Source organism: Corvus cornix, chromosome 22 (assembly GCF_000738735.6).
Source record: "Corvus cornix cornix isolate S_Up_H32 chromosome 22, ASM73873v5, whole genome shotgun sequence".
Classification (NCBI taxonomy): Eukaryota; Metazoa; Chordata; class Aves; order Passeriformes; family Corvidae; genus Corvus; species Corvus cornix.
In genome coordinates this window covers 4,473,204-4,484,975 of record NC_046351.1, presented here as the reverse complement: position 1 = coordinate 4,484,975, position 11,772 = coordinate 4,473,204, and the positions used below count along the sequence as shown (strand labels likewise).

The 11,772-nt window shown below is 48.1% G+C and overlaps 1 protein-coding gene across 2 annotated transcripts; it reads right to left on the bottom strand.

The window, feature by feature from the left end:
- Positions 1 to 34: 34 nt before the first annotated feature.
- On the bottom strand, positions 35 to 10,900 carry ANXA4 (annexin A4). 2 transcript variants are annotated; one of them, XM_010389842.3, is made up of 13 exons: positions 10,617 to 10,900; positions 7,310 to 7,364; positions 6,159 to 6,234; positions 5,673 to 5,767; positions 5,279 to 5,392; positions 5,018 to 5,108; positions 4,274 to 4,353; positions 3,824 to 3,880; positions 3,307 to 3,400; positions 2,711 to 2,806; positions 2,225 to 2,283; positions 1,819 to 1,941; positions 35 to 1,560 (listed from the first exon to the last, which is right to left on the bottom strand). In XM_010389842.3, exons 1-13 carry the CDS (start codon positions 10,739 to 10,741, stop codon positions 1,501 to 1,503), a joined length of 1,125 nt encoding a protein of 374 aa, XP_010388144.2. In that variant the 5' UTR covers positions 10,742 to 10,900; the 3' UTR covers positions 35 to 1,500. The 2 variants fall into 2 exon arrangements, with proteins under 2 accessions (XP_010388144.2, XP_019135699.1); XM_019280154.2 differs by lacking the exon at positions 10,617 to 10,900 and adding an exon at positions 9,914 to 10,154.
- Between the last annotated feature and the right edge of the window lie 872 nt (positions 10,901 to 11,772).

Sequence of the window (11,772 nt, the reverse complement as noted above, 5' to 3'; positions counted from 1 at the left end):
GTCCCTTCCCGGAACACACCAGCGGGACAGAAAATACAGAAACAAATTCTTTATTCATTTTTCCATACTCAGCAACCTGACCCAAGGCATTGAAACCCAACACGACCCACGGCACTGAAACCCACCCCCAGCCCACGCACGTCCGCAGCTGCTGTGCTGTGCTGGGCATTTCCTTGTCCTGGACAGAGCCCTCAGAAAAACTGGCTGAAGCTCTGCCTCCTCTCCCGGCAAAAGTCAGGAATGTGTCTACAATGGCAGCCCAGAGAACGAGAAAGGAAATTATTTTATTGGAGGTCACAGAGGCATCTCCTATTCCAGCCAGCAGCAGCCTGTTCTAGAGGAAAATGATGACGGAATTGGGGTGTAGCCACCTCAGTGTTTCAGCTTTGACGATGCAGCCTCAGTCTGATCCTTCACAACAGGATTATACACCAGCAGTAAAAAATAAATTGCCAAGCCAAAAGAGAATCCCATTTTTGTAGTGAAAACAGTGATCAGGCAGGTGTGTAGGGGGAAAGTCTCTCCCAGAGGTTGGTGTGGACGTCCAGGAGAGGCCTAGGCACAAACACAGGATCCCTCATCGGCCCTGTGACATGGGGCAGCTGTCAGCCAGCGTGGGGACACCTGGGCAGGTGTCCCAGGGAGGTCTGGGGAGTTACCTCAGGGAGACTTGGGGAGCTGCCACAGGGAGATCTGGGGAGGTGTCCCCGGAAACTCTGGGGAGCTACCCCAGCACCAGGCTGATGAGGTGGGGTTTTGGGGACAGCTCATTCCTTAAAAGGTACCATTCCAATGACATCACTTTATCCAGAGCAGGGTTTGTATTATAACCCTAATTATTTATACCCCCATGACCAAGCAGACAGACCAAAAGCACAGGGCTACTCTAACCAGGGTAGAAAAAGGTTTTTCTGATATCACCAATGACAACTTCCCCACTTGCAGATGTACAGGCAACATATACATACAGTACAGCCAGGCTGTTAATGCTCCACACCAACAGAGGCAAGTTAATACGTAAACGTGCTCGCATTTTAGGTATTTGGGTTCTTTGTGTTTTAATTCTACCCAGAAACTGAGGCAAACCCGTGTTCTGCAGTCTCCATGTACCAATGAGGTTGGCTTTTCCCTATGCAGCCTCTCACACTTTGCATCCAGGTTTGCTTTAGTCGATGCATTTTGCTGGTGAACACAACAGCAAAGGGGCAGCTGGTCAGAAAACAACTTTTATACCTTTGGTTATAGCATTCTGTGTAAGATGGGCTTCACCAGCCCAGTTAGTAGGCAAATGGGTCTTCCAAGCATGAAAGTGTATCAAAAGGGTCAACCAGAATAGCCACTATCTAACCAGTGCATGAACTAACCTAAGTCAATAATCAGAGTAATTAATAAGGCATTTGGGAAAAAATAAAGAAATCTTTATCATGATTGGGCTCGATGATCCTAAAGATCTTTTCCAACCTAAACAATAATTTTATCAGCAGGTCCCCCAGGTCTCCTTTAATCCTCCCCACCACACAGCCTGAGCAGAACCTTCCTGTAGTCCCCTGAGCAGTCTCCCTAGAGAGAGCAGAAAAAAGGAACACCATTAATTTTGCAGCTCCATGGAAAGCAGGATTCCTTCCAGCATAAATGTCTTATTGTAGTGTTTGTACCCTCTTTGACAATTTAATAACCAAGAACATTCAGGGAAGTTTTCAGTACATAAATGTAAAATCTCCTTAATTCCACCTCCTCTAAAATACCCAAAAGGCATTGAGAGGGTCTCCTTGAAGCTGCTTAGCAATCCAGGTCTGTTTGTAAGATTCCAGAGCTTACCTTAATGAAGGAGTGGAGCGATTTCCCGTACATGGCCAGGAACTCCCTCCTGATGTACAGCATGTCTATTTCCGAGCGGGACACCATCACCCGGATCAGCGTGCTGTCATCTGTGCCCAGGCCCTAAAGGAACACAACAACCAGCTATAGCTGCAAAGCACTTTGGACAGACCAGTGACAGACACAAAGGTTTGGCCTTCTGTGGAATCCATTCCTAGTTAGATCATTTTTGCATTAATACAGGGATCCACTACCAGCTCTGAGCTTCCTGAAGGAAAAGAGGTCCACAGAAAAGCTCAGACTTCTTTTTTTCCCCCAATTAACACAGTTTCTTTTTCTCTAACTGCTGTCATGCTAGTGACTCAAGCATGGAGAGGCAGGGGGGAAAATACCAAAAGCTCTTTACCTTCATGGATTTGTACAATCTTTCAGCAAAATATGCAGGTTTATTCCTCAAGCACTTCACTGTAAGGGGGACAAGAACAAGAGAATTAAAGCAAATAAACACTGAAGGAGAAGGTCTTCCAAACCCTTCCAGCACTTTCTCAGTGCAGATGTTTATTCTGTAAAAGTGCAACTCAACAAGAACAGTGCGGACATCCAGAATCAGTGACCTGCTGTCAATCAATGTCTCTGTGCCCAGTGTGCAGCAATAGAATATTTTTAAGGCTTTAAAGCTTCCAGACAGCAAATGTCAGCTGCCAAAGCATCCCTTGGGAGAGAAATACAAAGCACAAAGCCTTCCTACCAGGTTGTATCTGCAAAGATTAAAACACTGTGGCTTGTAAAACAGCGAAAAAGAATCCGCCTCCTGAAGCTGTGCAAACAGTCAGGGCAAGAGACAGTATCTTTAATTAGTTTGTAGACCAAGTTTAAAAAGCAGGGAACTCACCCACAGCTAACAAAGCATCCTCGAGGTCTCCTGACATCTCGGATTTAATGCTCTCTGTGATGTCCTTATTAGCAATCCCTCTGTACACATCAAAAACTAGGAGAAAGAGTTGGATAGAAAGAGCCAAGTGAGCTGCTTCAGTGTAACCCCCGAGGATCATTTTGCAAGATCAAGCTCCTCATACCCTGTACAAACATTGCACCATTACTGTGACATTGTAAGCTAAATCAGGGCTACCCCTCAGAAATAATTCATTTTAATTATCAGCTGTCTTGCTAATTAGCCAACCACTGCTGCTAGGATTTTCCAGAACTGCTATTTAATGCAGACAGTTTCTATGCTTAGCTCTGTCCCATGGGAGTCACACTTCATTATCTCCAATTCACAGGCTAGAGCAAGTTGTGTGGATGTTTTTCTCAACTCCCATTTTGTCTCAGGAGGGAATAAAATGGTCCAAAAGAATTGAATCAGTTGGCTCCAAGAATATCTGTTGTCTCAGGAAGGGATCACAATCAGTTAAGAAACAAGTACAAAGCTCCTACAAAAGTACTGTCCTCAAACAAGGGAAGAAGTCCAGGACACCAGAGAGGTCCTACCTCTTAGCAGGTGGCACCTGTTCCGTGTGCAGAGGATGGACATGAACTGCACCTCATCTGTTCCCCATTTCTTCTCCCCAGCTTCATACAGGCACTTGAAGACATTATGAACAGACAAAGTGAGAACACCAGGTGTATATAAGGAGGCTTTTACTTCATAGAACCATTTGGTTTGGAAAAGCCCTCTACGGTCATCAAATCCAACCCTTCTCCTGCACTGCCAAGGCCACCACTCACCCATGTCCCCAAGTGCCACATCCACAAATCTGTTAAATCCCCCCAGGGATGGGGACTCCACTCCTGCCCTGGACAGCCTGTGCCAGAACTGGACAGCCCTTTCGGGGGAAAAATATTTCCTAATATCCAATCTAGTCTCTGCCTAGGGCACTGCTGACTAACAGAGCTTCAGGCTTACTCATCTACCTTGAAAAAAACTGGTCTAGAAACAGCAGGGATTCACCACACATCACACATACAAACCCAGACAGTTCTTGCAAGGAAGCAAATTGCTACACACCTGAGCATCTTGTTGAGCAAGGGCCTCATCCACAAATGTTCCCTCATCTCTGTTACCCTGCAGAGATACAAGGGTGAAAAAACTCATTTCAACAGAGCAACTAATGGAAGTAAGTCCTGCAAATTCCCCATTCGAAACCAGTTACTGGAGATGTATAATGGGGTTCTTAACATTGAATAGTGGGTTTCAAATACAGCAAAATGTGATTCAGAAGTGATTTGTTCTTCCTTTTGAAACAAGCAGCCATCCACTTTAATTTAAAAAGAGCACATGGCATTAAAGCATGCCCACAGTGAAGCTGTTCTCCCTGCAGAAGCTGGTGTGAAATGCTGGTGAGGTGAAATGCAAGAGAACTGAAATAACAGCCAGCTTGAAGCACCTCATCAGTGAGTGAGAGATGTCCAGCAAGCAGCAGATTCACTCCCCTTATTTCCCCGATCCTGGACTCACCGTCGCGAGGGACACGAGGACTCTGCGGAACATGGAGGATGTGTCAGAGACAATGTCGTCCTCAAGGGTGGAGCCGTATTCTGCCAGAGCACACACACACACAGCAGATCCGTTACTAACAGCTCACAGAACCACAGAATTTCCTGAGTGGGAAAGGACCCACAAGGATCACCAAGTCCAACTCCTGGGCCTGCATAGAACCATCCCCAAGAGTCCCACCTTGTGCCCAGGAACGTTGTCCAAACACTCCCTGAGATGATCCATCAGGATTGGTGCTGTGACCTCTTTTCTGGGGAGCCTGTTCCAGTGCCCAGCCACCCTCTGGGTGAAGAACCTTTTTCTAATATCCATCCTAAATTGTCCCCAGGATTCAAATTGCCTCAGCAGTGCCAGCACAGGGGGACAGGCACTGCCCTGTCCTGCTGGCCACACTGTGACTGGGACAAGCCAGGATGCCCTTGCCCTTCTTGGCTTTCATCCCAGCAATCCAGCTATCGTATTGAGTGGTACAGGGCAAAATTAAGAAGCACAGCCAGCATAAAACTGGCAAAAGAACCACTATTGCCAGACCTCCAGCTGACAGACATAACCACCTCTGGGTGCCATTATATTTACACCGACTCAATTTCTGGGTGGAATTCTAGTCCTTGATGCTGACAGACCCTTCTCCTGCCTCTTCACACAGCCCTGCACACATACAAGTGGCTTCTCAGCCAGTATGAAGTCGCAGAGTGAGCTACGTACGGAGCTTGTAGTTCTCATTGATGTGCCGGATCTCTGCGTTGGTGCGAGAAGCCAGGATTTCAATCAGGCAGCCTTCATCTGTTCCTGCTCCCTAGGGAACCGCAGAGACAAGAGCCAAGCGTATGACAACTGTTTTGAAGGGCAACTACGACTTTTGTTTATTATATTTAGGTTAATAAGAAATTAATAATTAAGATACAATTACACCATTGCATACTTAATTGACCGTAACTCATGCAACGTAAAAAAAGATTTCCAAACCTTTAGAGCCCTCCTCAGTTCATGCACATCATACATGGTGGTAGGAGTCATCAAACCAACAATCACCCTTTCAAAATTCCCACTGAGCTCAGACTTCAAGTCATCAATCAAATCCTAGAAGACAGAAAGAGAAGAAAGGAGAAGACATGGCCTTTGAGAAGAGGAAGAACTCGTTCACCACTTTTCTTCATGCTCCAACCCTCCTCAGATGAACAGTCACTCTGAAGTGAACAAGACCAAAAAAAACTTGGCCAAGGAAAGCTTGTGCTCAGCGCCAGTCATACTCTTGTGGAGACTGGGACGTTCTTCACATTTCACCCGAGTGATACAAACCGAAAAAGATCCAAAAAACCCCCAGTTAGAGCCCCAGCTGCTGATCTCTGAAGAGACCTACCCTGCCAATAGTGCTCTTATAGGTGATCAGAACTTGCTGACGTTGGGAAACGTTCAGTTTGGTCAAGGTCTCAATGATGGCATCTTCATCCGTGCCTGGAAGGAAGCAATGAAAACCAGTCAAGCTGCTTGTACCAGAACCAGAGGCCTGCTCTGGCCTTGCCCAGGGTGTGCCATTGGCCACACCACCTTACACACATCCTTGCACAACCTGGGCCTCATCTGTGCACAAGTGCCTCAGCCCAGCAGCACCACACTACAGGAGAGAGAAAACAAGAGCCTGATTGAGGATGCTTTTATGGCCAAAACTTGGATTTCCTGAAGGAAAAGAGGGGGGGTTCAAGTTGCCCAGTTCCCTCCAATGCCCTCACCGGGCAGTGAGGTGATGCAAATGGCTGAACTTCCCTTCCAAAAAACCACCAGTAAAAACCTTCCCAACCATCACAGCTAAAAAAGAAGGTGTAACAGTGGAGGGAGAGCAACTTACCAAATCCCTTCATGGCCTTCCTTAGTGCCTGTGCTTCTTGCTCAGCACTGAAGGTTGAGACGCCCTTGACTGTCGCCTAAACCCACACAAGAGGAGTTATGAAAAGTAGTCACAAAGTGAGACACACACAGAGTAGAGCTGAATTTTAAAAAAAAAGACAATTCAAAAGATGCAAACATATTTTTTGGAAAGTGGCAGCAAGTAAAGTCCACCCTCCAAACATGATTGATTTTATACCAGGTTCCATCCTATCCTAAAAAGAAATGGTTTGTTCTAGAGGGACTTCCCAGCAACAGAAGAAATAAGCCACAGGGACTCAACTGAAAGGAGAAAATATCTTAATGAGGTTGTGCATGGAGTATCTGCTTTCCAGTTAAATAAGGCCTAACATTTCTGTTCAATCCAGCTTCTAACCAGCAGTTTTCCATGTAAATCATAGAAGAGGCTGTTCCCATCAAAGCCCCATTCCTGACTTCTCTAAGAGCAGTCAAGGACCACCATTCTGTTGAACAGCACACCAGGAAGTGCAGTGTTTTACTTGAAAAGGTGATTCACAAACAGGTTTCTCCTGCCTCTGGTCTAGTGCCATTTCTGGGGAAATACACTTTTCTTACAAAGCTCTTCATGTTCCCAAGAAAATAATCAGCAAAACACTACTTAACATTCAATGGGCAGAAAAATGTTCCCCTGTCCCTGGAAGTGCTCCAGGTCTGGCTGGAGGGGGCTTGGAGCAGCCTGGTCTAGCAGAAGGTGTCCATGCCCATGGCAGGAGGTGGAACTAGATGACATTTAAGGTTCCCTTCAACCCAAACCATTCCAAGATTCTGTAATAACAACCATAGAAATGGCTGCCTTGCAGGCTCAACCTGGGAAGAATAATATGCCCAGGAAGTTTATCTGGAGAAATTAAGGTTCTTTGAATTAATATCTGATCAGGTTTTCCATTAACTCGCCAAATGCAAAAGCCTGTAGGTGTGGGTCATTCTCCTCTACAAGGAGGAAGCAGAGAGAGGCGATAAATTCATCCCCTTGAAGAGACAGACAGCGACAGTGTTCTTCCTGCTGTGTCCTTATCTGAGCTACACTCCCCACATTGATCAGGTCAGAGCAAAGCCTTGGCACAGCCTGGCACAGCAAACACACACACTCACCATCGTCTCGGATTTGGTCAATCTGTTATTGTCTGCGTCCGGGGCACTTAGACAGCTGTAATAAAAAACACAGGGAGTGTTAGTTTTCTAGCAAATAATTAATAGAATACACCTTCCCTTGAAGGTTAATGAAGCTCGTTAAGTAACCATCTAATTCTTTGAGGATTAAAAGCAAGATTGAACAGCCCAAGTGAACGCCCAGAGCAGCTTCCCAGAGTGTCCAGCCCTGCTTAGCGCTGGGCAAAGGCTGGATCACGACAGCACAGGGCCAGGGCCAGGCTGGAAGGGATGTGGTGGACAGGCAGGTGATTAGCACTGGTAATTTAATATGATTTTTCTCTAGTGCCAGCGTGACAGCCTGGCTCAGGCTACAAGGAGAAGGAGAGACAGTGTTGCCCTGGGAGCAAAGAAAATAGACTTGATTCCTATGTCCTTCAAAACACATGGCTTTGACCTTGGCAGGTGAGAGCCTGAGGGTGAAGCAGGGTGAGGATGAAGTAGGGTGAAGGTGCCCACACAGCCCTAAGCCTTCATGAACCTTCCTAGGAGGCAGAGACATCGTGGTGTAGGTGAGCACACAAAGGACAACCTTACTTGAGCACTGGGCAGGAGAATTATTTTTCCTCTTAATATTTTAATAGAACATTTTATATTCAACATCCCCTCAGTTTGGTGCACTGTGTCCTTCCTTGTAGGGCTGCAGTTTTAACTGACAAAACCCTTGAAAAACCCCAAAGCTTTCTTGCCATCTGCCCAGGGTTATTAGTTCTGTTCATAATTTTGTTTTCAATCATAGAGCCTTTGCATGAACACACCCAAATTTTCCTGTATCCCTGGTCACTTGACAGGATGTCACGTACCAGGACAAGGTTCACTTCCCCACAACTCAAGTTTATCCCAGCATCTCAGGAGAGGAGTTAGGAAAGGCAGACTCAAGGAGATACCTACATACAGTAGGGTTGAATTAAATAAAAAATAAATTCAAAATATGCCAACACAGTGACAGCAAGTAAAGTCCACCCACCAAACGTGTGGTTTTATTCCAGGGCTGAGTGAGTTCTCTCATTAAAGCCCTGAAGCAGAAGCAGAGGTGCCAGCAGCGAATGACATCTCTCCCCAGTTCTACTCGTGGTGCTTAATAGCTGCTATCCAAGAGCCCAGACAGTTGTGCAAGAACAGGAGTGTGTTTGCTCATGCTCCACATGACTCCTACAGCCCTGGGTGTGCTGTTCAGGCCAGTTAACTCTCAGTGTGGCACTTGCCATGGATGTGTTATGCACAGGCGCTCCCGGGTGCACCTCCACCTTACTACACCCTGTGCAATCAGGCAATTAGTAGTGTTGAGTTTGCTTTCTTTCATCTGATCATAAATTCCAGCGATCACATTATGACCTAGACCTCAGAAAAGTCATCTTTGCTCTTCTCTAATCTTTTACAGAAGTAAAAAGCCAATTCTATTTGCTTTAGTCAAACACTAAATGAAGGCTCCGAATTTCACTGCTGTTTTTATGATGCAGCTTTACCATCCAGCTGGTTTGTACAAAAGTTTAGCAAGTCAATTAGAGAGCAAAATAAAGGTCAGTAGCAAGGGAAAGGGAAGCAGAGAAATTCTGAGCGCAAATGAGCTGGCAGAAGGAAACCAAACTATGAAGAGAGGCTGCATGTACTGGCTTCAGGGCAAATGCTCTCACAACATCCATTTACAGCAGAAATACCACACTGAATATTGACTGCAAGATTCTGATTTCTTCATCCTGTGAACATCACTGGGAATTGAAAGAGCAGAGCACTGAAAAGGCAGCAGTGCAAACCGCACTGCTCAATCTGCAAATGCTGGTTTGTTCCTGGTGCATTTCTGTGGGAGAAGGAGCCACTGAAGTTACAGGTGGGAGAGCTCAGCAGCTCAGCCAGGCTGTCCAGCAATGGCCCCTGTAACCCTTTCACAGCTGAAGGGGTCTGCAGCTGGGGCTTTAGACGAATTAAACTCTCCTAAGCCACCCCTTGGCAAGCAGAGAAGGGAATTTGTCAGCAGATTTGCCAGCGCTCAGCAGCTTAACACAATTCCTGGCCTGCAGCTCCATTAGGAAAAACAGCTTCAGGATAGGAACAATACTTCGCTCTGTGTTTTGAAGAATTAAACTACACATGCAAGAGTCAGCCAGCCAGTTCTATGGTCCTGATGTTATTTGCTTCACCGCAGAATAAAGGCCCGGTACAGTAAACCTGGCTTAGAACAGGCTCAAAACACTGTGCCCAGGTGATAGAGTGCAAGTGTAGGAGGGATCCCTCCCATTATTCAATTATTTTTTCCACGGATGATCTTTTCCTGGCAGGCTTTATCAGCTAATCAGCCTGTTTTAAGTCCATATCAACATCCTCTAAAAGCTGAATCCAGAATAAACTCAATTTATCAGGGAAGTGCTGGGACTATCATGTATGCTGGCCAGTTCAAGTTCAGGCTTGAACACAATCAGGTTTTCCTGACTGTGCTCGGAGCACACACACACACAGGAGCCAGCAAGGAAAGCTTCCAACAGCTTAAGAGGATATAAACACAGGGCGTTTTCCCCCCCCAGTTTGAGCTCGCAGCGTTGCCTGTCCTACCGCTCGGATCTGGATGGAAACCCACTGCTTTGTGACCCTTTTCCTTGCGAGGCAAACACTGGACTTGTCTGACGAGTTCCTTCATTCGGTGCACGTTTACCCAAACACAACCCACACCCTGCGCCGGATCAGCTTTTCCACAGCTCCGTCACGGCCAGCTGTTGCCGGTGCGCGGGATGCAGCCCTGGCAGGGTCACTGACTCCGAGTTTGCAGCTCAGGAAGGGATCTCCCGTCTGCCACGAGCCCCGAGCCAGCTGAAATATCCCAGCGCCTGCCACACGCTGACCTTTAGCTGGCCACTGCCCTCAGAAGGAATGAAAATATGATTTTATAGCCTTGTACGCCTCGTTCAGCCTGTGCGCCCACCCCGAACCGCGTCAGCCCCCGGCCATGCCCTCCGCGCTCCAGCGGCCAGCGGGGCGGACGCGCCAGCCTGGGCACGGCACAAACAGGAACCAAAACCCGCACTCCCTGTGCCCGGGAAGGGTCAGCCCTTCCTCCATCCCACAGCTGCCCCCTGTCCTTCCTCAGCCCCCGGGCTGCCCCCGTGCCTTGGCATCGCCCAGCCCGGGGCTGCCACTCCCGCACTGCCGGCACTGCGCGCTGGAAAGCGGGGATGGCGCTTGGCAGCTTCCCAGGCACCTCCAGCCGTGCAGCCCCGTCCCCATGCCAAGGCGGATCCCCAGTTCGCTTGGCACTCACCTGCTGTCCCACGCGGGTCCCTGGCAGAGATGGGGAGAGCTCTGGTGGCTGTCCTGAGTGGCAAGGTCCCCGCCCTGGCGACACGCGGCAGTGACGTGAAGGAGCTCCAGCCCGGCTCTGCCCATCCCTAAACAGTTGGTTGTAATCCAGAGCAGGGAGAAGTTGCCCGGGGAGCCTCACTCACATTGTACGTTTGGGATGAAACGCCAAACTGCACTTTTGGGGTTACACGGAGGGCTGGCAGGTTGGGACGGCTTCCACGCTCCCCGGCATTCCCTGTAGAAATCCCTGGGAACAGAGGGGCTCTGGCTGCAGGCTCTGGTCTCTCACTCATGTCTGCGGCAGGGCACACCCGAGGGGGGAGCGAGGGGGACGACGGCGTGGAGCGCACAGGCAGCAACATCCTCGAACAAGAAGTCCTGTTCCTCCCCCGGTGTTGTTTGTGGGGATTTCTTATCTGTGTCGTGCCTCCTTTGCTCCCCCAGCACCCCTCTGGGTCTTCAGTATCCTCACCCCTTGTCTAAGAACTCTACATTGCAAATAGCCATGATTTCAGTAAGGATGATTCTTTGCATAAAGATTATTCGTTTTGCCCCAATAAATGGCAGTGCCCTCAGGCCAAGACCCTTCAGGCAAAGGGACTTCACTTTTGCCCTGATGTGCCCCGGTCAGGGTCAGCCATAGACATGATCACAAGGCTGACAGAGGGAAATGGGCCTTGCAATAGACATATCTTGTCCTCAAGTGTTTATCCTCAGGACCTTTGGTCTCCTCTGATGCCAGAAGTGCTGTTATTATCATGGGTAAACCAACAGTCTCAGTTTTTTCCCAGCTCATACGACAGGCCTGTCTCATCCCTGTGCCTCTTTGCACATGCTCGTTTGCTGGAAGGGACCTAAATTTAGCAGCTTGGATGCAGGCAGGCTGTGCCCCAGTGAGCATGTCTGTGTGGTTTATTTATTACAGCTCCCGCTGCAGCTCAGCCTCCCAAAACAGCTCCACAGAGCCCAGCACTGCTCATGCAAGGGGACATGGACCAGGGGAACAGAAAAGCCAGGTTCAAGCCTCAAGCCCTCTCCTTTTGCATTGCAGAGCTTCTTTCCTTGCAAAATCTGGCACGTGACCCTGACCAGGATTCAGTGTGGACCAGCACATT

Excerpts from the sequence above, each read along its gene's own strand:
- ANXA4 (XM_010389842.3), bottom strand. The coding sequence starts at position 10,741 with ATGGGCAGAGCCGGGCTGGAGCTCCTTCACGTCACTGCCGCGTGTCGC. Across the intron at positions 7,365-10,616 it reads GGACCCGCGTGGGACAGCAG|CTGTCTAAGTGCCCCGGACG; the intron begins GTGAGTGCCAAG and ends TTTTTATTACAG. Across the intron at positions 3,401-3,823 it reads TTGCTCAACAAGATGCTCAG|TGCCTGTATGAAGCTGGGGA; the intron begins GTGTGTAGCAAT and ends AATGTCTTCAAG.